Genomic DNA, 27,692 nt, shown 5'->3' on the forward strand with positions numbered 1-27,692 from the left:
CCATCTCAATGCTTAATACTATTTGAGCTTAGGGGGCTGGCCTTAGATGTGAGCATTATCCTAGAGCAAACATTTCTCCAAATGCCCTCTATGGTTGAATCCTACTTTTCTCCAGTTCTGTAAATTACCTGAACCTATTGTATAGACTAAGTATAATGTTAAGTTGGTTTCTCAGGTTGTAATTGATCAGAAGTTATCCTCTTTCGCTTCACTTACTTTAAATTTTAATTTACCCATTTCCCATTTGTTTAGATATTATCAGCTTTCCCATGCCTTCAATGCCCAGTTTCCACAAACTAACCTAATAATCGAACCGTCTATTTTGGAAATGGTACTTCCGTCTGATTGTTTGAAGAAGCCTACTTCCAGATTGTATTCTCAGTTTCTCTCCCGGTGTTAGAGGACTGTATGGCGAGATGGCTGCGGGACATTCCTGATCTAGACAATGATGACTGGGGGGTTCTCCCTTTCCATCTTTGGTCTTGTTTTAAAGACCGTTTGATTCAATTTAAATTGGTGCATAGAGCATATTGTACACCATACCGACTTCACAAGATGAACCCTGCATGTTCCCCCAACTGTTGACAGTGTGGCGTGGCTCTGGGAGATTTCACACACATCTTCTGGACTTGTCCATACATTGTAGGGTTTTGGATGGAGGTGGTGGCTTTGTTAAATTATTTTTTACACGTTCAAATGCCAGTTAATATGTCAGTGTGTTTGGGTTTGGTTACGGATATTTTTCCAACAGAGGCAGAGCGGACATTTGTTAATATTACTGTTTTATGCCAGGAAAGCTATTGCCTTGTATTGGAAGAAACCTTTCCCGCCCACATTAGTATACTGGAAATAACCATTACCTAGAGACACCAGGTGTTGTCCTCATAAATACGAAAAAAATTGGGCTAAGTGGTTGGAGGAGCCCTACACTGCATCGCCCAACAATATTGACTTCTAATCTTTAATATAAATTTTTAGATATGATATTCATACATATATTGCTATATAGATTGAGTGGATTATTTATCATATGATTTACTAAAGATCTACATAATAAGGCTGATATTGCAGTGACGGAAAGGGTTTATGTGATGTTCTAGATCAGCCTTTCTCAACCTTTTCAACACAGAGGAACCCTTAAAATAGTTCTCTGGGTCCCGAGGAATAAAAGGTAGAAATCTACAACATTAGTGTGATGGTCAGTGGGAAGAATGGTCCTTACACTTGTGGTCATTGGGAAGAATTACCTCCTTACAGATAGCTTAAAAAAAAGATCAATGGTGTCAGTGGGAACATATCTGAGAGGCAGAAATGGCCCAATGCTGGAGGAACCCCTAGCAACCTCTGGAGGAACCCTAGGTGGGGAATCACTGTTCTAGATGGTATTTTTTTTTTTTTTTTGTATTTCAATAATTTACTTATCAGATAGGAAAATGGCATTGTGATCCGATGAGGATCTCAGTGATAAATATATATTTTTTGATCAACGTGTAACGTGTTTTGTATTGTGTTTGTGTTCGTTTTGTTGAAAGGAAAATAAAAACAGAGATTTGGAAAAAAAAGTGTGTTTTTTTTCCCCCAAAAAAATTCATTTGAAAGACCGCTGCGCAAATACAGTGTGATTATAATGTAACGACCACCATTTTATTCTGTAGGGTCTCTGATAAAAATATATATATAATGTTTGGGGGTGCTAAGTAATTTTCTAGCAAAATATACTGATTTTAATTTGTAAGCAACAAATGTCAAAGAAAAGGTTTAGTCTGTAAAAATCTGTAAATCGGTGAACTTACACAGACTGCCCTCCTCACTCCCTCATCCCCCCCAGTCCATCTGACCTGTTGCACAGCATTCTCCAGCTCTGCGCCCCATAATAGCCACTTAAGGGGTCTGGGGCTTAGAAATCCCATCGGCATTCACACGTCTTCTTCCCTGCTGACAGGGTAGGCTACGTGGGTTCTGATTGGTTGGCGCCGACCAATTAGTATGCTCCGAAACATCCCTCCGAACGGGATATGTTGTCGACATTCGGTTGCGGGGATTTTTAAGCCCCGGACTCCTGACATGGTTATACCGGGGCTCAGAACGGGAGATCGCCGTGATCCAGGTCAGCGGGGCTGCAGGGTTGAGGAGGTGGTCCTGTGTAAGGTTCACCTTATAGATTTTTCTGTAAAGGTGGACTTACTCTTTAAGTGGTTAAACTGACCTCATTTACAGACTGAAGTTCATTCCTTTGATCTAAAGATCTAAATGTTACAGTATTTCTCTTTATTTCTGATATTGTTATAAACTTGGCAGGCTACCTGGATTTTTATTTATTTTTTGTCAGCTGTCAGAAGTGATCAGAGAACTCTCTGCACTTGTTAGATAGAATCGGGAAATGCTGTTTTAAGATCGTGAGGAGAGTTGAATCGCGATCTTTAACGATTAATCGTGCAGCTCTACTCCCCATCGTTGGTATCAGTGGTTAGAATATTGCCCTGTATCAGTGGGAATAACAGTGCCACAAGGGCTGCATAAAGGGCAAGCAAGAGGCCACAGTTTAAAAACTACTGATCTAGACTATCCGTCCTATACAGTCCTAAGTGATTTAATAAGTTAGTCAAGCGTGTATTGCGATTCCAGCCAGGTAAACATGAAGTGTTCAGATTTTTGGCCCATTCTCAAGCCTCGTATGCTAGGGTGGGGTAATCGTGGAACCCCATCAAACCTCTACAGGGGTTACACGTTAGGTATTTAAAGGGAGGCTCATAAAGTCAGTTATGGCAGACCAAAAGGTACATATAACCGGGCACTCCCAGATCATAGGGGGGAAAATGTGCCCTTGTCAGACAGGCATTTAGGGCAAGAAACGAAGATCATTTTGAATAGAATATATGGAGGATAATATGTACAATGTAGGAACTTGCCACCTTTAACTGTCATTGTACTGCCTTCCCTGTGAGTTACCGTAATTGTGCATAGAGAGAGAAGCACAGCGCCATCTGCAGACTGAAACAAAGATACCTTTAGCATCTTGCTTCATCTTGATTGGCTGTTGTGGGAAATAAAAATTTCCCTCTGTGCACCTAGGCCCCTCTACTGGACTAATTGGGCCAAGACCTAGCACAGGAGGGCCAGCTCCACCCCCCATCAGCAGCCCAGCATGTACCAGTTTATGCCCATGTATAGCTGTATCCTATAGTTGCTTTCTTTGGGTAGCTGTGTATAAAGCATGCGTGCTTCTGGAGATTTATTTATCTCACTTTAAGTTTCTATACACTCTAACTTTACATGGCCAAGTGCATGAGCCCTTAAATCATTTACATGTTAACATTTCAGGGAAAGCCCAAGAAAGATGAGGGTCTGTGGAGCGTGGCCAGGGGCGTGTTCAGAATGCTGCGCAAAAACTATGGCTGTGTACGAGTAGACTTCGCCCAACCCTTCTCTCTGAAGGTAAGTGACCTCATGTCGTGCCGTATCCTCATGCCGTGATTTTTTTCCCATACTGTTTGTGTTATTTGATGTGATATTTTCTCTATGACTTCAGGAATATCTAGAAAACCAGAGACAGAAGCCATCGCCCGTGCCTCTCCGTTTAGACCAAGCACTGCTTCCCGCCATCCTCTCATCCAGGTACAGCTCAGACTGAGAATCCCAGCCATATCTCTGTTCATTATTCTCCCAGCTGTGTGTTAAAGGAGACGCCATTTACTCTGATTTCACAATGTACATTACAAGCTGCTGCACATCAGATTGAGCCCGCCTCATTTGTTGGCTGGAGGACATCCAGCATCATCTAACTATTCCTCCCCAACCTGACTGTCTATAATAAGGCTTACCTGTAGGTACTGTAAATATCTAAACCTGCACGGTTTAGGAGATATTTACCATATACGCTTGTGTTGACGTCATCTGCGCATGCGCACTGAAGAAACAGCTCGATCGTGCCTTTTTAAAGGGCCTGTGACGTGACCAGCGGCTCCCGTGTGCATGTGCGGGAGTGATGTAATCGTGGCTCCGGCCAATCACAGCACTGGAGTCTGCAAACCCAGAAATAACTCTGGGAGACATGTCACAGATCACAGCAATGTAGGGAGAACGCTGCAACAGCTTTGACCTAAGGTAAGTATTTCATATTGCGCTAGTATGCAATTCATACTAGCTCATTATGCCTTTGTCTTGCAGGTGTGTGTTTTTTTTTCTTTACATGGGTTTACAACCACTTAATAAGTTTTTGTAATAAATATATAGGTGTGTGTGTGTGTGTGTGTGCGCGCGTGTATAGATATTAAATATATACAGTGCCTTGAAAAAGTATTTTCCACATTTAGTTATGTTAGTCAAAAACGTAAATGTATTTTATTGGGATTTTATGTGATAGCCCAACACAATGTGGCACATAATTGTGACGTGGAAGGAAATGATAAATGGTTTTCCAAATGTTTTACAAATATCTGAAAAGTGTGGGGGGCATTTGTAGTCAGCCCCCTTTACTCTGATGCCCCTAACTAAAATCTAGTGGAACCGATTGCCTTCAGAAGTCACCTAATTATTAAATAGAGTCCACCTTTGTGTAATTTCATCTCAGTATAAATACAGCTGTTCTGTGAAGCCCTCAGTGGTTTATTAGATAACCTTAGTGAACAAACAGCATCATGAAGGCCAAAGAACACACCAGGCAGGTCAGGGATAAAGTTGTGGAGATGTTTAAAGCAGGGTTAGGTTATAAAAACATATCACAAACTTTGAACATCTCACGGAGCACTGTTCAATCTATCATCCGAAAATGGAAAGAGTATGGCACAACTGCAAACCTATCAAGACATGGCTGTCCATCTAAGCCATAAGAAGTCCCGTTTGCAGGGGGACACAGTAAACATGTGGAAGAAGGTGCTCTGGTCAGATGATACCAATACTTCACATCACCCTGAACACACCATGAAACATGGTGGTGGCAGCTTTGTGTTGTGAGGATGCTTTTTTTTCAGCAGGGACAGGGAAGCTGGTCAGAGTTGATGGGAAGATGGATTGAGCCAAATACAGGGCAATCTTAGAAGAAAACCCGTTAGAGTCTGCAAAAGACTTGAGACTGGAGCAGAGCTAAACATACAGACAGAGCTACAATGGAATGGTTTAGATCAAAGCATATTCCTGTGTTGGAATGGCCCAGTCAAAGTCCAGACCTAAATCCAATTGAGAATCTGTGGCGAGACTTAAAAATTGCTGTTCACAGATGTTCTCCATCCAATCTGACAGAGCTTGAGCTATTTTGCAAAGAAGAAATGTCACTCTAGATGTACAAAGCTGGTAGAGACATCTACAAAAAGACTTGTAGCTGTAATTGCAGTGAAAGGCGGTTCTACAAAGTATTGACTCAGGGAGGCTGAATACAAATGCACACCACACTTTTCACACATTTTTTTGTAAATAAAATTGAAAACCATTTATCCTTTTCCTTCCACTTCACAATTATGTGCCACTTTGTGTTAATCTATCACATAAAATCCCCGTAAAATACATTTACGTTTTTGGTTGTAACATGACAAGATGTGGAAAATTTCAAGAATACTTTTTCAAGGCACTGTATATTCTGTTTTCATCTTTAGTGCAATTTGGAAAACTTTTTTTTTTTCTTCTTTGTTAGAGCCACAGATGCCGTGAATGAGAGCGTTCTAATCTCTAATCCTGACCTGAAGGTGGACAGCCCAATCAGGAGACAGATAATCTCCAGTCTGGCCAATCATGTCTTGTTTAGTAAGTATAGTTAAACTAAAATAATAATTCCAGCCCTTGGACTTACATGATTCAGACTGTGTAGTTTCTAATACAAAAAAAAGCAAAAACCTGGGGATATACCCTTTGTATGTACTTTCATTGGGGGTCATGTGATTGCTCTGTCCCCTCTTCTCTCCCCAGCTATGAGGTTGGTGGAGGGAGATTTTAATAAGCTTAGTGGCTTCCACCAATGTCATAGATCCAATGATCTACTTGTCTCCTATTAGGGGTAATATGCTTCACTTTTTGTCCTGGAAACACAACAGGAAGTGAGAGGAAATTTCTCCAAATTGAGAAAATTACCCTCCTAGATCGTTGTGACCTTAACAGGTGTCCCCATTGGAAGATTTTACCTCTATTCCTGGTTTAGTGACACGTTTTGGATTTCTTGTCGTATTCAGTTCTATTATGAGGACCACCAGAACAAATTGGCTCTCCCCATAGATGGCAATACTAATCTTTATCATATTTGATCTGCCAAGACTTGATCTGCTGGAGCCGAGCAGTAGAAGGAAGGGGAACCTGGACAAAGGCGTGGCATTTACTGGAACTGATCCCCTATATTTTCTTCCTGCAGCAACTGAATGCCAGTGGGAGGGAAAGAAGAAGCCGGCTTTCAGTTGCTGCAGTAGGAAAATTGCAGGAGATCGGTTCCTGGAAATGCCGCCCCCTCTTCTGCCCAGGTTCTTTGGGTTGACAAGGAAGGTATGCCATATGCCTGTCAACTGACCATAATCCATGGGTTGTTGACCCCCGCATTAGAGTGATAGAGAGATGAACTTATAACTGTGCTCCTTTTCCTTTCATTAACAAGTCACAGGCAGAGGGGGTAGGTCCAGAATGACCTGGGTTGCGGGGAACTGTCCTTAGACTGAGGACATCTAGTGACAGAAAATAAGTACTGCAGAGAAATCTCTGGATTGAAGCTGTTTTTGTTATTTAATCTTTCAAGATTTTCTCTTTACTTTTTGTTTTTGGCTGGAGTTCTGCTTTAAATAAACAATTTCTGGGCTGTAAGACTTTCTTGTATTTAAAAGAGAAGTAAGGTTTTTTTTATTTTTTATTAACCAATCATACTTGCCTAGGTGGATGCAGATCGGTCTGATGCTTCATCTGTCCCCCCGCCTCTTCACTGAGAACCGAGCCATTGAACACCGATGATGGCTCAGTTCTCTCACCTCCCTGAGCAGAGATGCTGCCTGTCATCATCTCTCCTGCTCTGCTCCTCCACGCGCATAGGATCGCTGAGGTGTGGAGGGGCGGCTCACTGAGAGACTGCCATCAGTCCAGGCACCTGGTGGATCAAGACTTCCAAAGTCGGGATGACGCAGTGCCTGATCTCTGTGACATCAGCAGAGAGCGGACTTTAGACCGATCTCTGTTGAAAACGGGTCACAGGTGTGCAAAATAAATTGCACTCCTGTGACCCAGAACCCCAGCCAAATGAGCTCAGGCTGGAAAAAAGGGGTTCAACACTCCATCTAATACAACCAACAGTAACACGATATCTGGAGAGTGGGAGTCTTTCAGATTAATGAGCGGGTAATCACCTACTTGTTGACATAAGTTGGGAAGCTCCCACCCTATGTCCAGATCTGCTGGCAGGATGACATCGGTGGGGGGAAGGATGGAAGACCCAGGAGAAAACACATGGCTGAAAACTGTCTCTGCCTTGCCACAGGTACGACTGTCGGGGGAGGCAAAGACTGAAATGGGGCACTCTTGATGGGGCTGTGATAGCAAAGGGACGCTGCGATATAAAGGGGACTGCACAGTAAAGGAACATTGCAATCATTGCAGTGCCCCTTTACAGTGCAGCCCCTGTTAAATCACAGTGCCCCTTTCCATTGCTGCCCCTGTTACATCACAGTGCCCTTTACAGTACAGCCCCTGTTTACAGTTCAGTCTCCTTTACATGAATGTAATGGGGGCTGCACTGTAAAGGGGCACTGTGATGTAACCGGGGCTGCACTGTAAAGGGGCACTGTGATGTAACGGGGGCTGCACTGTAAAGGGGCACTGTAATGTAAAAAATGGGGAAGTAGAACTGAGGACCCAGTGGGACTGCTTTTTCAGGGCTAACTGTGGTCCCTGTAAAGGGAGGGTAGTGGTGTGAAGGGGGGGGGGGGGGGGTCACTAAGGACAGATTCCATGAATATCCAGTCCTCCACCCCCCTTTTTGCTCTCTGACATTGATTTTGTAATATTTTGTCATTTTCCTTTTCCAGCTGCAGATCAGTGCTGTGCTGTGATGTCAACACACATAGTGTCCTGCCTTCTCTTATACCGCTATCGGGAGGTAAGTTGGGAGACGTGCATGTCACAATATTGCCTGAACCTTAAAGTGCATGTGTCATTTTTTAATTCATTTAAAATCCTGCTCTGCCCCCTCTTATTTAGTCCTTGTCCCCACATACAGACCTCAGATGTGGTGCGAGTCCCACTTCTCGACCCTCCGCTGGGTGGTATTTGCATATCTAAGAACCAGCTGTACATGCAACTGGACAAAGAATGTAAACATTACCCAGTGCTGAACAGGTTCATGCTGCATCTGAGGTATGTTATTGTGTGCAGGATATATTTTATGACCTATTGGATAGGAAAAGTTTTGTGGGGGGCCTGTGCAGGGAGTTAACAAAAAAAATAATGTACACCGCTTCACCACACAGAATTGTCCTGTCTTAACAGGAGGAGACCTTTTTTTTTTTTTCTTTCTGCTGTTTTAAAAACCGTTGTTCCTCCACCTGCCTCTGATTGTATGTGAGAGAAGAGGCAGCAAACTCACAAGCTCATCTGTCTTGTCACTCTGTTCTGTTCTCCTATCGACATGCTCCTTGTACTGATTCTCCCTTCCCCAGTCTTAAACTTATAAACCCAAAAATAAAATGAACCCAAAATTTTTGTAGTTTCCCTTTGAAAACAAAGTGCATTCATCCTTTTTGCAGTTTTCACTTGGTCTGACTTAATTCATTCTCCTCCATCAATGCAAACTTACCTCCAGCCAATGGGTGTGGTTTTGGTGTCTGTTTACATCCAGCAATTTAAGTCTTCACTTTTTTGCCCCCCCCCCCCCCCCTGTATTTTCCAGCCCCATAGATTTCTACTGAGCTGTGTCCCGAGCCGGAGACTTAGAGATAGACGTCTATGGGGCTGTAACACGTAAGGGCAGCGAGAACAATGAAGACGTGAACCTCTGGATGTAAAAAATCAGCAGTGTGGTGGCCATCGGTTGGAGTTAATTATGCAGCTATGGAGGGGGACAGTGGATTTAAGTTGGTTCAGGAAAAAGGGGGCAAAAATAGTAATTGCACAGACCTGAACCGCTGAATGTAAACAAACAGTGGAATTGTGGGCATCGAATGGTGGTCAATATGAACTTATGGGTGGATGTAGGTTAGGCCAGGGTAAGGGGCAAGAAGGGGAATACATGCACCTTGTTTTAAAAGGGTTGTAAACCCTTACACACAGTGACGTGCCTGGCCTCAGGTGATACGCAGAGATGAAACAAATGCTCCTGCATAAGTTGTACCTGTTTATCTGCTGCCTTCTCTTCTCTACATCAGTTCATATTCCAGAATTTATACAGCTTGTCTGAGCTGTCAGAAAGCAGGGGGCAGAGAGCTGAAGTTATGCTCTGCAGTGCTCTGCGAAGAGAGCTCTGACAGCTGATTGGAATGAAGGGACACTCCCCCTGCACACAGGAACGTAGCTGAGGCTGTCAATCACAGGCTGTGTGCTGGATATCCCTGCCCTGTGACCTTTTTTCTCTTGGTGTCAGGGAAGTGATTCATTCTGATATCAGAGGAACGAAGCAGCAGAGAGAAATGACACTAAGTGCTCTGGATTGAGACAAGTACACACCATATTGTAGAGGGGATATGCTTTGTTTCTTAGGTTTACAACCACTTTAAGGCAGATCTGCATCTTGATCTCAGGGCTGTTTTAATAAAGCTGTGACTGCCATGTTAGGACCCATGTAAACCATCCTCTCCCTCAGGGTGTCAGCCTGTCCCTGTTGGTGGAGGACTTCTTCTCTATGAAGGAGGAGGTCTTGGCTCGGGACTTTGATCTGGGGTTTTCGGGAAGCTGTGAGGATGTGGTTATGCACGCTATCCACCTATTAGGCAACTCTGTGAATATCACCCACACCGACCCCGGTGAGTTCTTCATCGCACCCAACACCAACATCCCGGCCGTCTTCGAGCTGAACTTCTACAGCAACGGCGTCCTTCACGTCTACCTCACAGAGGCCATTGTGGGTAAGAGGCCGAAGGGCAATATGGAGGTAAAGCCAGGCCAGTTGTGATCGGTTAATTAAAGGGAGGCTTCTCTTGTTTTACAGCCTGCGCGTTACATGTCGAACAGAGGAGGAGGTCAGATGGGATGACGGGAGCTTCCAACGGAACGATCAGCCAGGAGAGACTCCTCCGCACCGCTGCGGCCTTGTGTTACCTCCTCTCCAACGAGGGAATGATAGCTTTGGTAAGGTGAGAGGGGTCAGCACCCATGAATGTCGGGTGGCAGATTAAGGATGAGCTCCGGCGTGTTCGGGCACACCGTGTGCAGAGTCCGCCAGGAAGTCGACGCAGCGTTACACTAATCACAGGCAGTGAGACATTGCCCCGATATGTGGCTGCAGAGATCAGGAAATGTCTCACTGCCTGTGATTAGCGCTGCGCCGACTTCCTGGCGGGCTGTGCACGTGATGTGCGCGAACACGCCGGAGCTCATCCCTCCCTTTTTCTGTTTACTAAAAATGTTCACAACCTATATGCTATTGGTCTCCTATGTGATAGCAATAAACTTATGTATTTTAAATAAAAAGTTTTAAACATTTAAAGTGACAGAAAAACCCCAGAAAAATCATCAACAAAGAAGCTGCCGCTCACAACTCAGTGTGTGACCGAAACGGCTCCAGAAAAGTTATGTTTAGCGATTTTCTTCTTTACAGGGCTAGATAGATTTGTTTTAGAATATGGCTGCGAGTAGGTTAAGCCCCCTTTCACACTATTCGCAGTAAAGCCCCGCTAGCGGCCGAAGAAAGGGTTAAAACTGGCCATTTTGCGGCACTTCCGAAGCGTCTGGACAGGGGCGGTGTAGGGCAGGGGCAGTGTGGGAGTGCTCTATACAGCGCTTCCAACCCTCCCCAAAGATGCTGCTTGCAGGACTTGTTTTTTTTCCCCGTCCTGCACGCGCACTGCCCCAGTGTGAAAGCATTTTGGCTTTCACACTGGGGGGGCATTAGAGGCAGTTTTTTAGTGCTAAACTGCCTGAAAAGTGCCTCAGTGTAAAATGATTCTTAAAGTTTAGGTTTTGGGTGAACTTCTACTTTAACCACTTGCCGCCTGTGCAGCTTACTTATACGGCAGAAAGGTGGCACTACTGTGCTGGATCACGTACCTATTACGTGATCCGACACTTCTGGGTCTGGGGCGCTCATGCGCACCTCCAGCAACCCGCTCCCCCTGTGGGTGGAGCGCCGCTTTAAATTGCAAGCAAGGTTTTTTTTAAAGGGCAAATGTGTACTATAAATCCTTGTAAATCCTTGTTGTGTTTTCTCTTCCAGTCCTGTCAAATGTTCTACCAGGTTTGTCACGAGGCTGTCCAGCGTCTGGTCACCTATGGGATATTCTTGGTAGCCGAGGTAAGTGGCAAGTAACTCTTGGGTGCAAATTTTTCCTGGAGAGACAATGTGTTGTACAAACATTACAGAACACCTCACCCTCAAAAAGAAATAATTTGCACACTGTAGGATTTATGTTAAATGATCATCACTTCTAGATGGAGCGCAATGAGCTTATGGACCTTCCGCTGGAGGGGTGAGGGCAGGCATTCACAGGGGTGGTTGGTGGCGGGATATTCACAGAGTCGGTCCTCTGCACTGTAAAGTAAAGGGGACTGCATTGTAAAGGGCCACTCTAATGGTTACAGTGCCCCTGTGCAGTGTCCCTAGCAATCACAGCCCCCCTTCACAGTGCCACTTGCAGTAGTGCCCCCCTTTTGTTCTCCGGCACCAGCCAATCGTCAGTAAAGATCACAGAACGGCAAACTGCCTATGCAAATTAAGCAGATCGCCACTTTGACAGGGGGAGAAGGAATGGATTCTGTGTTCCTGCTGAGCAGGGACCTAGAACCCATTTCTTCCCCTAGTAAAAGCAGCACACAGTGTACAACAAAACACTGGGTAGGCACACATCTATCCCTTTGATCAACCTAAATGTGTAACCCCCTTCCCAGCCAGTGTCAGTACCATGACAGTGTATATATTTTTTTTTAGCACTGATCACTGTATTAGTGTCATTGGTTCCAAAAAAATATCAGTATCTGATTGTCTGCCGCAGTATCTCAGTCCTGCTATAGATCGCCTCCATTACTAGTAAATAAAAATGTCATAAATATATCTCATAGTTTGTAGGCGCTATAACGTTTGTGTAAACCAGTCAATATATGCTTATTGGGATTTTTTTTTTTTTTTACCAAAAACATGAAGTGGCCTAAATTTATGAAGAAATTCCATTTTTCTTTTTTTATTGGATATAGTTTATAGCAAAAAGTTATATATATATATATATATATATATATATATATATATATATATATATAATTTTTTTTGTTTTCAAAACTTTAGTTGATAGCCCCAAAAAATAAAAACTGTAGTGGTGATCAAATACCACCAAAAGAAAGCTCTGTTTGTAGAGCACAAAAAGGACAAACTTTCTAAACACTGGGCAAGTGTACTGCCCTTCCAACGTGTGAGTAGAAAATACCCTAGTGTCAGTGGGAGGAATAGTGCCCTGTTGGTGTCAGTGGGAGGAATGGATAAAGGCAGGAAAAGGACCACATCTTGACTCATAGGCCGCAGTTTGGTGACCACTGCAATAGGTCGGTTGATTTAAAGGAGGTTGTCCTGTCAAATTGTAACTCATTATTTAAACTAGGATTGCACTGATACAATTTTTTATTTTTATTTTTTATTATTTTTTTTACTGGCAAGTACTGATACTTTCGGTCAAGTACTCACCGATACAGAGTAACGATACCTTTTGCGGTGTGATGTGAGCCTATACAAATTAATGGGCTCGAATTGCACTGTAATGAATCGCATGCTTTTTCCCCCCACTGCCCCTGTGGGAAACCAGGCTGAAGTCACTATGACAAGCCTGGGTTCACACAAGCCTGGTGTGGGAAACAGGAATTGCACTGAATTCCTGTTCAAATCGCATGTGATATTTTTTTGCAGTGCGATTCAAGCCCATTCATTTTGCAGTGGAATAACGTCCTTACAGGAGGCCTTCAACTCACAAGCCGACCTCAATGTACTTGTTTAATTGGGCAACTAAGTGGCAAATGAGATTTAATGTTGCTAAATGTAAAGTTATGCACTTGGGGGCTAAGAATATATATGCATCATACATACTAGGGGGGGGGGAGTACAATTGGGGGAATCTGTAGTGGGGAAGGATCTGGGGGTTTTGGTAGATCATTATCTTAATAATAACATGCAATGACAAGTCCTTTCTTGTATTAAGAGAGGTATGGACTGGAGAGAGAGCTATCATTAGGAAGACCTCATCTGGAATACGTGGTTCAGTTTTGGGCAACCAGTTCTTAAAAAGGATATCGAGAAACTGAAGAAAGTGCAGAGAAGGGCAACCAAACTGATAAGAGGCATGGATGAGTTCAGCTATGAGGAAAAATTAGAGGAACTAAATTTATTCTCTTGAGAAGAGGAGCTTAACCCCCTGCCGCCGACTGTACGCAGATGTGCGTACTCGGCTTTTGGGGGTTATACCGGGATGATGCCCGCAGCTGCAGGCATCATCCCAGTACTGTTTTTTTTTTTTTAGAGCCGCCGATCGGCTTTCCAGCTGCCTCCCACCCCTCTTACCGGGTCTCCCATTCCACCGGAAGCCCCGATCAACAAACCACCGCTTCTGGTGGCTAGGAACAGACCGGAATGAAGCCTTAAGCAGCTTCATTCCAGTCTCCTAATTGTAAACACGGAAGCAACGTCATGACGTTGCTTCCCGTTTACTCAGCTGCCAATGGCGCCGGTTTTAAAAATAATCTTTTAGACCCCCGATCCCTCCATAAAGAGTACCTGTCACCACCTATTACTGTCACAAGGAATGCTTACATTCCTTGTGACAGCAATAAGTGATAAAAAAAAGTATTAATTTTAAAATAAGAATAAAATAAGAAAGCTTGTGCAGCAAAGAAAACGCATACAGAAGTTGCGCCCGAATTTGTAAACTGTGTTCATATCACACATGTGAGGTATTGGCGCGATTGTCCGAGCGAGAGCAATAATTCTAGCACTAGACCTCCTCTGTAACTCTAACCTGGTAACCGTAAAAAAAAATTCAAGCGCCACCTATGGAGATTTTTTAGGTACCGTAGTTTGTCATTATTCCACGAGTGCGTGCAATTATAAAGTGTGACATGTTTGGTATCTATTTACTTGGTGTAACCTAATCTTTCACATTATACAGAAAAATTGGGCTAACTTTACTGTTTCCTTTTTTTAAATTCATCAAAGTGTCCCTTTTCCCCAAAAGTTGCGTTTACAAATATCGTGTGACATAAAATATTGCAACAATAACCATTTTATTCTCTAGATTCTCTGCTAAAAAATATATATATAATGTTTGGGGGTTCTAAGTAATTTTCTAGCCAAAAATACGGATTTTTACTTCTAAACATCAAATGTCAAAAATAGGCTTAGTCATGAAAGGTTAAGGGGCATATGATCACCATGTACAAATACATACAAGTGTATTTTAAATTATAGACAGAATATGAACTAAAAACACGATACAAATGTTATAAATTGAGTTGCAGTTCAGTGAGTAAAATAAGTATTTGATCCACAAGCAAAACATGACTTAGTACTTGGTAGAGAAACACTTGTTAGCAAGCACAGAGGTAAGATGTTTCTTTTGGTTCTGAACTCCTGTCCTCAGAACCCACTAAGAGTCCTTTCACATGGGACGGATCCGCAAACATCTGCTTGCTCAGCGGGGAACGCTCCGTCGATCTCCTCTGAGCAGGAAGATGACAGGTCTGTCTCTGCACACTGCGCAGGGACGGACCTGTCAGAGGGCCGCGCTCTCCCCTATGGGAGATGGGATGACAACGGACCGCAGAGTCCTTGGATGGAAAAATAGGTTTTTCCTCCGTAACACTTTTTTGAATCGGAGCTGGTCAGCGTACATCTCACTGCTGACATCCAACGCTCCATAGAGGTTGTTCGCGTGAAAGAGGCCTAACAGGCCAGCTTTTAAGTATTACCTTGGGCAGATACAGACTAGAATACTACAATCACTGAGCAGCAAATTATATCACCTGTGATGTATTCCAGTTATCTTGCAAACCTGTTATCCTTAACCACTTTCAGACCGGACCAATTTGCTGGTCAAAGACCAGACCACTTTTTGCGATTCGGCACTGCGTCGCTTTAACTGACAATTGCGTGGTCGTGCGACGTGGCTCCCAAACAAAATTGACGTCCTTTTTTTCCCACAAATAGAGCTTTCTTTTGGTGGTATTTGATCACCCCTGCGGTTTTTATTTTTTGCGCTATAAACAAAAATAGAGCGACAATTTTGAAAAAAACGCATTATTTTTTACTTTTTGTTATAATAAATATCCCCCAAAAATATATCAATTTAGGCCGATACGTATTCTTCTACATATTTTTGGTAAAAAAAATCGCAATAAGCGATTATTGATTGGTTTGCGCAAAAGTTATAGCGTTTACAAAATAGGGATAGTTTTATAGCATTTTTATTAATAATTTTTTATTATTATTTTTTTTACTAGTAATGGCGGCGATCTGCGATTTTTATTGTGACTGCGACATTGTCGGGGACCCATCGGACATTTTTGACACATTTTTGGGACCATTGTCATTTATACAGTAATCACTGCTATATAAATGCAGTGATTCCTGTGTAAATGACACTGGCAGTGAAAGGGTTAACCAGTGGGTGGCAGTGTAGGGGTTAAGTGTTCCTAGGGGTGTGATACTAACTGTGGGGGGGTTGGGCTTTCATTTAGTGTACACTGATCTCTGCTCCAATCACATGGAGCAGAGATCAGCGTCACTAGTTGCTAGGCAGAATGGAAAAATGTTGTTTATACAGCATTTCCTCCATTCGGCCGCTCCGTGAGACGATCGCGGGGATGCCCACGGCGATCGAGTCCGCGGGTCCCGCGACCGGACTCACGGGGGTCCCGACCAGCGCGGGAGCGGCATCGAATATTGGACGTACATGTACGCCATTATGCCTGCCCGTGCCATTCTGTCGACGTACATCGTCGTGCGCTGGTCGGGAAGTGGTTAAAGCCTGTTAGTGGGTCATCAGGACAGGAGTTGAGAACCAATGTTGTAGTTGGTGACCAGGTTTGCACATATCTCAGGAGGGATTTCGGTACACTCTTCTTTACAGATCTTCTCTAAATTATTATGATTTTTTGGCAACTCGAAGTTTCAGCTACCTCCATAAATTTTCTATAGGATTAAGGCCTGGAGGCTGGCTAGCCCACTCCATGATTTTAAAGTGCTTCTGCTTGAGCCACTCCTTTGCTGCTTGGCGAGTTTTTGGTCATTGTCATGCTGGAAGACCCATCTTCGGTATTCTGGCTGAGGGAAGAAGGTTCTCATCCAAGATTTTACAATACATGACCCCATCCATTGGCCCCTCAATGCAGCAAAGTCGGCCTGTACCTTTTAGCAGAGAAACATCCCCAAAGCATAATGTTTCCACCTCTACGCTTGACTGTAGGGATGGTGTTCTTAGGGTCATAGTCAGCATTTTTCTTCCTCCAAACACATCGAGTCCCGCTCCTCAAGAAGACACATTTACAGTCATGTCAACTAACATCTAAATGATTCTGAGAAGAATTGGGAGAAAGTGCTGTGGTCAGATGAGACCAAAATGTAGCTCTTTGGCATTGACTCAACTGACTGTGACCCTATGAACACCAACCCTACAGTCAAGCATGGAGGTGGAAACGTGAGGCTTTGGGACTGTTTCTCTGCTAAAAGTACAGACTGACTTTGCCACATTGAAGGGCCATGTATTGTAAAATCTTGAAAGGCGAACCTTCTTCCCTCAGCCAGAACACTAAAGATGGGTTGTGGATGGGTCTTCCAGCATGACAATGACCCAAAAAATACCACCAAGGCAACAAAGGAGTGGGTCAAGAAGAAGCACATTACAGTCATGGAGTGGCCTAGTCAGTCTCCAGTCCTTAATCCTTTAGAAAATTTATTAAGGAAGCTGAAACTTGGAGTTTCCGAGAGACCGCCAAGAAACCTTAAAGATTTAGAGAAGATCTGTAAAGAAGAGTGAACCAAAATCCCTCCTGAGATGTGTTCAAACCTGGTCACCAACTACAAGAAATATCTTACCTCTGTGCTTGCCAACAGGAGTTTCTCCACCAAATGCTAAGTCATGTTTTGTGTGGGGATCAAATACTTATTTTACTCACTGAACGGCAACTTAATTTATAACATTTGTATTGTGTTTTTTCTGGATTTTTGGTTAATATTCAGTCTCTATCATTTAAAATACACCTAGGATAAAAAAATTATAGACCCTTCATTTCTTTGTAAGTGGGCAAACTTACAAAATCTGCAGGGTGTCAAATAATAATTTTCCCCACTGTTAAGGGGCCCATATAGTGAACTTGGTGTTGAGTTATTCACTTTGTCGTCACAGAAGACAAGGGGGCACTCTTTACATCTAGAGGAAAAGAGATTTCATCTCCAAATACGAAAAGGTTTCTTCACAGTAAGAGCTGTGAAAATATGGACTAGACACCCTCCAGAGGTGGGTAGCTCAGTAGAGTGCTTTTAAAAAAGGCCTGAATTCTTTCCTAATTGTACATAATATAACTGGATACTAATATTTATAGGTAAAGTTGATCCAGGGAATATACAATTGCCTCTCGGGGGATCAGGAAGGAATTTTTTCCCCTGCTATAACAAATTGGATCATGCTTTGCTGGGGTTTTTCGCTTCCTCTGGATGAACTGTGGGTATAGGATTATGTGTGTCTGGGATTGTATGGTGGTGGTGTTTTTTTTTTATTTTTTTATTTTATTTTAATTGGTTGAACTAGATGGACTTGTCTTTTTATTTTTTTCAACCTAACTATATATGGGCTCAAAGCATATCACAAAGGTATCCGTTTCAGGTAATGGAGCATGTACATGAGTACTCGTGGAAATGCTCATTATCGGCACCTCTATCGGTATTGATGAAACCCTAATATAAACTTCAGACTCTTTATGGAGAAGGCTAACGGATTCTAAATTAGATGTTTTTTCTTTTTCTTTTTTTATGGTTTCCCCAGGATGACCAGGAAGATGCCAGTCCTAGTCTTTCTGAATCTACATGGGATAGCAAGATCCCGGATCGTGTACAGTGGAGGAGCGACGAGGAAGATGAAGATAGCGACTTTGGAGAGGAGCAAAGAGACCGATATCTGAAGGTACAAACACTGAGAACAGTATTCATCATCAAATCTGAACTGTAGTCTTCCCATAACATGTTACGTGTTTTAGTTCCTGCTCCCTCTTCCCCGTTCCCTGCTGATCGCAGGTGCAATGGCTTTTTATATCTGCAGAAACGTGAATATATATATATATATATATATATATATATATATATATATATATATATATATATATATATATATGAGAGAGAGATAACTTATCCGCTTATGTATGTATTGGGATCTTCTGCATCAGGGCCGACTCTAGTCACATGACTCATGAATATGCTCATGTATGTAGGTGTTGGGATCGTGTGCATCAGGGGTGCTACAGTCACATGACTCATTAATAAGGTGTCTTCACCACTCAGTACCTCTACCATGGCGATAAGGCTCACAAACTGTCCTTTCCTGATCTAGGTCAGTCCATCACAGAAGCATCAGCAGTTCCTGTCCTTCCTGCAGAGACTCCTTGGTCCCATCCTCGAGGCTTACAGCTCCGCTGCCTCCTACATCTATGGTTTCAGCGGTCGTGTTTCAGAGAGGGAATTCATCCAGAATCTGCAGAAGTACCTTCTAGCCCGGACGGAGCGAAGAGTCGCTGTATATTGTGAGTCACATTTACGGATTAATCCTCACTTTACATTTTTACCATTGAGAGCTCCAGCAGAAAAGTATTTATAAACTCAATCTCCAACTCAATGATCGCAATATGTAAATATCTAAATGGTGATTCTAGCTTAAGGAGGGAACTGTTCAGTCTCAGGTCGCTCAATAGGACATTTGGCCACTCATTGAAGTTGGTGGAGAAGCAGTTTAACCCTAAACTTCCTATATTTGTGAAAAAGAAAAAAAAGTTACACTTTGTAGGGGGTTCTTTACTGTTAGAGCAGGAAGGATGTGGAACTCCCTTCCACAATCGGTGATGTTAGCAGGAAGTGCTGCTAATTTCAAACTTTTAGATGGGCATCTTAGCGAACGCATTATACAGAGATATGGGAAGGGGTAGAGACACAAATGCATACACACACACACCTATACAGGTTAAACTGAATGGATAGGTGTCTTTATTCAACCTTAACTAAGTAGATAACTATGTATGCATTTTAATGTCTTTTCTAATTTGCATCTTTCATTTCCTGTTATAGGGTGACCACACTATCACTAACTTCCATTTGTGCTCCTGCGTTGTCACCATTATACATGCTCCCGTTGAAGAGACCACAAGCAGCCCCTGCTGGCACTCATTGCTCAGGCATCTTTCACCATTATCATGGTGAAAGGCAGTCTAGAGCTATGATGTGCAGCTGATGCTGAGAGGGTGCATGTAGATGGGAACAAAATATGCTGTTACCATATCTGCAGTACTGATATGGAGAAAAGATGAATTTTAGTATTAGAAGCATAGAGCACTGTAAAAATGTGCAGATTTTCGAAAATGCACTTCAACATCAAAATAATGCTTTCCAGACCTTTTTTCCTTTTTCCTGAATTCTTTGGCATGTTCTGTCTTTCTCTTTTCCAATTGATTTGCTGTGTCAGTGCTGCAGGAAAATAGGCTATAAATGCTTTTGGTTGCTTTATTTTACCCGAGTCTTATTTTTTTTTAATTGCATCTTTCGATTTGCTTGTTTACATCCTAAGGTTGTACTGACTGCTTCTTAAAGCAATATTTGTTTCTAAGTTGACCACATAATTTAACCCCTGTGAAGCTTCAGGACAATCACTGTTTCAGTTGAACATTTGTTTATGGGATCTCCGTGAATCTAACAGTCACGTATGAAAAAGTTGGTAGCATCCTCGCCTTGGCATGCCTGCAGTGTTAAGTTTGGGCACAGGAACAGAACAATTCCAAGTGACTAATATTAGAGGAGCGTCTCCTCCCGTCTCCTCTCCCTCGCCCCGTCTCCCTCGCCCCGTCTCCCTCGCCCCGTCTCCCTCGCCCCGTCTCCCTCGCCCCGTCTCCCTCGCCCCGTCTCCCTCGCCCCGTCTCCCTCGCCCCGTCTCCCTCGCCCTGTCTCCCTCGCCCCGTCTCCCTCGCCCCGTCTCGTCTCCCTCGCCCCGTCTCGTCTCCCTCGCCCCGTCTCGTCTCCCTCGCCCCGTCTCGTCTCCCTCGCCCCGTCTCGTCTCCCTCGCCCCGTCTCGTCTCCCTCGCCCCGTCTCGTCTCCCTCGCCCCGTCTCGTCTCCCTCGCCCCGTCTCGTCTCCCTCGCCCCGTCTCGTCTCCCCTCTCCTCTCCCTCGCCCCGTCTCGCCTCGTCTCCCTCGCCTCGTCTCCCTCGCCTCGTCTCCCTCGCCTCGTCTCGCCTCGTCTCCCTCGCCTCGTCTCCCTCGCCTCGTCTCCCTCGCCTCGTCTCCCTCGCCTCGTCTCCCTCGCCTCGTCTCCCTCGCCTCGTCTCCCTCGCCTCGTCTCCCTCGCCTCGTCTCCCTCGCCTCGTCTCCCCTCGCCCCGTCTCCCCTGCCTCGTCTCCCTCGCCTCGTCTCCCCTCGCCCCGTCTCCCCTCGCCCCGTCTCCCCTCGCCCCGTCTCCCCTCGCCCCGTCTCCCCTCGCCCCGTCTCCCCTCGCCCCGTCTCCCCTCGCCCCGTCTCCCCTCGCCCCGTCTCCCCTCGCCCCGTCTCCCCTCGCCCCGTCTCCCCTCGCCCCGTCTCCCCTCGCCCCGTCTCCCCTCGCCCCGTCTCCCCTCGCCCCGTCTCCCCTCGCCCCGTCTCCCCTCGCCCCGTCTCCCCTCGCCCCGTCTCCCCTCGCCCCGTCTCCCCTCGCCCCGTCTCCCCTCGCCCCGTCTCCCCTCGCCCCGTCTCGTCTCCCTCGCCCCGTCTCCCCTCGCCCCGTCTCGTCTCCCTCGTCTCCTCTCCCTCGCCCCGTCTCGTCTCCCTCGTCTCCTCTCCCTCGCCCCGTCTCGTCTCCCTCGCCCCGTCTCGTCTCCCTCGTCTCCTCTCCCTCGCCCCGTCTCGTCTCCCTCGTCTCCTCTCCCTCGCCCCGTCTCGTCTCCCTCGTCTCCTCTCCCTCGCCCCGTCTCGTCTCCCTCGTCTCCCCTCCCTCAATAAAAACAACATAGAGTGCTGGTGCTTGATAATCCGATGTCCAACAGCATAATTGAAAGGAGTCTAATGTGAAAAGTTCATATTCAGAATTTAAAGAGTACTTGAATAATATGACTGGTCCAATTAGAGTCCCTTGCTGGATGAATGGATGGATGGACCGGTGGTGCATCTGCAAGATCAGGGGTGGCAGCTCCTCTCCAGAGTGAAGTCAGCTCATAAGCAGGAGAAATATAAAACATAGAGGAGAGCCACTTCAGTAAAATTGCTTTTATTTCAAATAAAGAAAGTATAATCTCACATAGAAAGTCAGGGGTTTACAGATGAACGGACAGCCGTTCCCACCAACAGGTAGATGTCTCAAGATAAAGCTCACTGCGATATAATCCACAGAATGCTGGGGGGGAGCTCAGCTATGTTCTGCGCTCAGCAGAGATGCAGACCGGCTTGTGAGAGTAGCGTGTGACGTCAGCGGGAGACGCAACACGTTTCTGAGCAAAATTAACCCGATAATGTCCACTAGAAGGCTGAAATGACAACCTCATTAAAGAATACTAGTTACAAAAATTGAAAATATATATATATATATATATATATATATATATATATATATATAACATGTATATATAAATAAAATTAACAATGAAATGTCTCATTGTTAATTTTATTTATATATATATATATATATATATATATATATATATATATATATATTTTCTATTTTTGTAACTAGTATTCTCTAACGGGGTTGTCATTTCAGCCTTGTAGCGGACATTATTGGGTTAATTTTGTTGTTTCCTAAGATCTCTATTTAAATGTAGTGTTCGCTGTTTCCCTTCCATACCTACACTTGAGAAAGGAGCGTGCATGGCCGCTCTGGACTTTGCGCATGCTCAGAAATGCATTGTCTCCTGCTGACATCCCATGCTGCTCTCACGAGCCGGTCTGTATCTCAGCTGAGCTCCCCCCCCCCCCAGCGTTCTGTGGATTATATCGCAGTGAGCTTTATCTTGAGACATCTACTTGCTTGAGATATCCACCTGCTTGTGGGAACGGCTGTTCGTACATCTGTTAAAGCGGTTCTTCACCCTAAAGGGGAAGTTCCGCTAGTATTATCCCTCCCCCCCTCCGGTGCCACAATCGGCACCTTTCAGGGGGGAGGGGGGTGCAGTTACCTGAATAATCCAGGTAACTGCACCCACTTCCGGCCAGACCGCCGCAGACTCCCGCATCGCTCCGCCCCCCCCGTTGTGTTCTGGGAAACACACAGTTCCCAGAGACACAGGGGGGGACCATAAGAGAAGCGCAGCGCGACTCGCGCATGCGCAGTAGGGAACCGGGCAGTGAAGCCCTCATGCTTCACTTCCCGATTCCCTGACAGAGGATGGCGGCGGTGGCTGCAGCGAGACGAGCGATCGCTCGTCATCTGCCGCCGACATCGCTGGAACCTGGGACAGGCAAGTGTGATATTATTAAAAGTCAGCAGCTGCAATATTAGTAGCTGCTGGCTTTTAATATTTTTTTTTTAGGTGCAGCTCCTCTTTAACCCCTGACTTTCTATGTAAGTGAGATTATACTTTCTTTATATGAAATAAAAGCAATTTTACTGAAGTGGCGCTCCTCTGTTGTTATATGCCTCCCCTGCCATCGTCTCCCCTCCCCTGCCATTGTCTCCCCTCCCCTCCCCTGCCATTGTCTCCCCTCCCATTGTCTCCCCTCCCCTCCCCTTGTCTCCCCTGCCCTCCCCTGCCATCGTCTCCCCTCCCCTCCCCCTGGCCTCTTCTCCCTCGTCTCCTCTCTTTTCTCCCCTGGCCTCTTCTCCCTCGTCTCCTCTCTTTTCCCCCCTGGCCTCTTCTCCCTCGTCTCCTCTTCTCCCTCTTCTTCTCTTCTCTCCCCTGGCCTCCTCTCCCCTCCCTTATCTCCTCGTCTTCTCTTCTTTGAGTTCTCTTGCTCACGTCTTGGTTTGCTTTTTCTCCCTCTCCTTGCCCTGCCCTGTCTTCTCACCTTGCCCTACGTTTTCTCAATTGCAAAGATATTGTCACCGAATAACTTTATAGTTCAAATGGGGTTCTACTATTAGAAAATGTCAAATCCCAGAGTTTCAAACAATTACAAATAAGCATTTTTATATAAGATAATTTTCCTTATTGTTAATGAATATATCTACAACTCTTGTCATATTGTTCAGGCTTCTGATGCCACATAATGCTAAGCACCTCTGCAGAAATAGAAATGATCCACTGTTGTATGTGGCTGCCCCTTCATTGTAGTGGGTTATAGCTAAAGAAGGCTAATCTGGGTACAAATCAATAGTCCCTTTGCTCTGCTCTTGCATATATGCTTTGGTGATAATTTGTTTACGGGTCATTCCTTACATTGTGCTAATTTGTTAAGTCTTTACAGAAATTATTATATTTTTGAAATATAACCTTGAAAGTATTTTTCCCTGTAACATTTTTTCATGCTTGCTGTTCTATATTTTAAACAAGGCTGCCTTGCATTACATAGATTAGAGAGACGTGCACTTTTTTGGGACAGGGGAGGTAAATTGCAGTAGTAGGAGTGCCCAGTGGATGGCAGTATTGTAGCTCTGATCACGGACTGTGGAGTTTTACATAAGGCTCTTAGTTCTGTTCCCCTGAGCCCGCTCAGAGACGTCTTGTTATACAGCTGTCTGTACACTGATAGAGTCCTGCAGCTAGTCCGCTTTACTGAGTGACATTGTAAAATTGTTCTACTTGTCTCTGGAGTGGACTGCGGTGTCCTGGAGACAATGTTCTTCATGTGTAGCATTGACCGTTTATTGGCAGACCTTTGCACAGGACATTGAAGCATTAAAACCTTTACATAGCACTGACACATTCCATGGCACTGTACAAAGAACACTAAGCCGGTCACATCAGCCTTTGCACCAGAGAAGCTTGCATTCTAATGTCCCACCACTTGCACACAGACACATAGGCTGTTGATCCCCTGCAGCCTCCTTTTAGCCATTTCCTCTCTAGAGTGAGGGAAAAAAGTATTTGATCCCCTGCTGATTTTTTTACATGACGGGGCGAGGGAGAAATGATCAGTCTATGATTTTAGTGGTAGGTTTATTTTAACAGTGAGAGACGGAATAACAACAAAAAGAAATAAAAAGTTATAACTTGATTTGCATTTTAATGAGTGAAACAAGTATTTGACCCCCTATCAATCAGTAAGATTTCTAGCTCCCAGTTATCTTCTATACAGGTTACAAACTGAGATTAGGAGCACTCTCTTAAAGTGAGTGCTCTAATCTCGGCTCGTTACCTGTATAAAAGACACCTGTCCACAGAATCAATCGAATTCCAATCTCTCCACCATGGCCAAGACCAAAGAGCTGTCCAAGGATTTAGTGGACAAAATTGTAGACCTACATAAGGCTGTAGTGGTCTACAAGACCATCTGCAAGAAGCTTGGTGAGAGGGTGACAACAGTTGGTGCGATTATTCGCAAATATAGTAAACCGAGAATAACTGTCATTCTCCATCAGTCTGGGACTCCATGCACGATCTTACCTCGTGGTGTTTCAATGATCTTGAGAACGGTGAGAAATCAGCCCAGATCTACACAGGAAAATCTTGTCAATGATCTCAAGGCAGCTGGTACCATAGTCACCAAGAAAACAATTAGTAACACTACGTCGTGAAGAACTGAAATCCTGCAGTGTCCGTAAAGTCCCCCTGCTTAAGAACGCACATGTTCAGGCCTGTCTTTAGTTTGCTAATGAACGTCTGAATGATTCAGAGGAGAACTCGGTAAAAGTGTTGTGGTCAGATGATACCAAAATCAAGCTCTTTGGCATCAACTCAACTTGCCGTGTTTGGAGGAGGAGGAATGCTGCCTATGACCCCAAGAAAACCATCCCCATCGTCAAACATGGAGGTGGAAACATGCTTTGAGTGGTGTTTTCTGCTAAGGGGACAGGACAACTTCATTGCATCAAAGGGAAGATGGATAGGGCCATGTACCATCAAATCTTGGGTGAGAACCTCCTTCCCTCAGTCAGGGCATTGAAAACTGGTCGTAGATGGGTATTCCAGCATGACAATGTCCCAAAGCACACGACCAAGGCAACAAATTGAGTGGCTCAAATAGAAGCACATTTAGGTCCTGGACTGGCTTAGCCAGTCTCCAGACCTTAATCCCATAGAAAATATATGGAGGGAGCTGAAGGGTTGAGTTGCCAAATGTCAGCCTCGAAACCTTAATGACTTGGAGAGGATCTTCAAAGAGGAGTGGGACAAAATCCCTCCTGAGATGTATACAAACCCAGTGGCCAACTACAAGAAACATCTGACCTCTGTGATTGCCAACAAGGGTTTTGTTTTCACTCATTAAAATGCAAATCAATTTTATTACTTTTTTGAAATGCGTTTTTCTGTTGTTGTTCTGTCTCTCACTGTTAAAATAAACCTACCGTTAAAATTAGGGACTGATCATTTCTTTGTCAGTGGGCAAACATACAAAATCAGCAGGGTTCAAATGCTTTCTTCTCCTCATTGTACATAAACTCCAGCGATGGCTGCATGGCATTTCTATGGGTGGGTTTCCTGATGGTGACAACAGTGAGCTGAGTACATTGACGGACACAGCACCCACCTTTCTATTGCAGTTTATTCTTCTGTCACTGTTTTGTAACTAACTGGCTTGCCTGTAGCAGAGAGGGGGTTGTATACCAGCTAGGACTGTACGTAGGAGGTGCTGTATTTTTCTGCCTAGTGTCCTCCTGTAGGTGGCGATATAACCCTATGCTCAAGAGTCAGAAGAGCTGTGTCCTTCAATGAACTCAGAGAGAGGTTTTTTACAGTAACAGAAAAAATGTGTTCACCCTGACCATACACAATGCTTCCTGTAAAGGGAATGTGATCTTTTTATCCGTTTATAATTTTTCCTGCATGGGAGTAGTCTGATGGGTGTTCAATGATAATTCCTATGCTAGGTGAAGCTGATTCCATCATACACAGATCTGTCCTTATACCTTGTCTTGGTTTTCTCCCTTGCAGCGGAGAGCGCCACCTTTTGTCTGGCAAGAAATGCTGTGAAAACCTTTGTGGACCTGGGGGTGAGTTTTATTTTATAAAAGCTCTTTTATCCCTTGTTTTCTATTTATCTGGAGTAGCTTTCTTTCTTTCTTTCTTTCTTTCTTTCTTTCTTTCTTTCTTTCTTTCATTCTTTCATTCTTTCATTCTTTCATTCTTTCATTCTTTATTTCTTTCTTTCTTTCATTCTTTCTTCCTTCCTTCCTTCCTTCCTTTCTCTTTTTTTTCTTTCTTTCTTTCTTTCTTTCTTTCTTTCTTTCTTTCTTTCTTTCTTTCTTTCTTTCTTTCTTTCTTTCTTTCTTTCTTTCTTTCTTTCTTTCTTTCTTTCCTTCCTTCCCTTTCCCACGTTCACTTTCCTGTTTTTTTTTCTCTCCCCCTCTTTCATTTTAATTTTTCTCTTTCTCTAGCCCTTTTTTTTTCTTTCTTTTTTTTTCCTCTTTCTCTCCCTTTTTCATGTCTTTCCCTTTATCTATCTCTATCCCCTTTGGGAAAAGGTTGTAGTCTTGTCGGGCTCTTGTACTTCTGTTGTCTTTGTGTCCGTTTTACATACAAACATCTTTTAGAGGAATTCTCCTTTATAGTCGCTTTCCATCTCACTTCAATTAAAGAATTTCCAGCTGTCGTCCATGTGCAGCCATCAGGCGGACTGGTCCATTGTACGCTGGCGGTCTGTTCTTTGTAAATCCAATTCCTTTGAACAGCATTCTGCTGCTGTTTTGTGTGTTCTATTTTTTTTCAAACCTTTAGAGATGTATGTCTTGCCATCTAAAAGCGGGAGCCCTTGTACGTTCTCATACCCCAGTGATTTGGTGTGTATCGGGCCAGGGCTAAGTGCTGTATGTACACCGCAGGAAAACAAGGCATGGTAGTGCAGAATGAAAGCAGCGCCTCCCTGTATGAGCAGAGCTGGAGAGCTTTGAAAGCTGCAATCACACTGTGATGGGCTGGAGCGGCAGATTTCTTCATTTGTATCTTCTCTTGTTTTATTTCGGATCTTTACTCGGCTTCAGTCGTTGGATTAAGACCTCAGACAAAGCAGGCATCTGTAACAAACCTACCTGGAGGGCGGCATTGTCTGTGAATCATAGAATCCATTAGTGCATTCAAGCCAAAGCAAGGAAGAGATAAACTCCCTTTTTGTGGGGGAAGTCTGTGTCCCATTGGGATGATTCTCCTTCAAATCCTGTCCTGAATATACAACAGGACGTGAGAAGAAAATTTCTCCAAAGTGAAAGAGCTCTCCTTATCTATTTGAAGACCAGGCCTTTTCTGGCACTTTTTGTTTACAAATTTTGCTAGAAAATTACTTATAACCCCCAAACATTACAT

General features: G+C 44.2%; 1 protein-coding gene across 1 annotated transcript in view; it reads left to right on the top strand.

Annotated features, from left to right (window-relative positions):
• GPAM (glycerol-3-phosphate acyltransferase, mitochondrial) overlaps positions 1-27,692 on the top strand; it is an 88,820-nt gene that overhangs the window by 49,661 nt on the left and 11,467 nt on the right. Inside the window, exons 11-20 of the mRNA XM_077455049.1 lie at positions 3,322-3,435; positions 3,530-3,615; positions 5,627-5,736; positions 7,986-8,056; positions 9,755-10,016; positions 10,100-10,239; positions 11,324-11,401; positions 18,120-18,257; positions 18,681-18,870; positions 26,328-26,386. Of these exons, the coding sequence (XP_077311175.1) occupies positions 3,322-3,435; positions 3,530-3,615; positions 5,627-5,736; positions 7,986-8,056; positions 9,755-10,016; positions 10,100-10,239; positions 11,324-11,401; positions 18,120-18,257; positions 18,681-18,870; positions 26,328-26,386 (1,248 nt within the window). The remainder of the gene's footprint in view (positions 1-3,321; positions 3,436-3,529; positions 3,616-5,626; positions 5,737-7,985; positions 8,057-9,754; positions 10,017-10,099; positions 10,240-11,323; positions 11,402-18,119; positions 18,258-18,680; positions 18,871-26,327; positions 26,387-27,692) is intronic.

Source organism: Lithobates pipiens, unplaced genomic scaffold (genome assembly GCF_037356315.1).
Source record: "Lithobates pipiens isolate NorthernLeopardFrog02 unplaced genomic scaffold, aLitPip1_a1.2 Scaffold_25, whole genome shotgun sequence".
Lineage (NCBI taxonomy): Eukaryota > Metazoa > Chordata > Amphibia > Anura > Ranidae > Lithobates > Lithobates pipiens.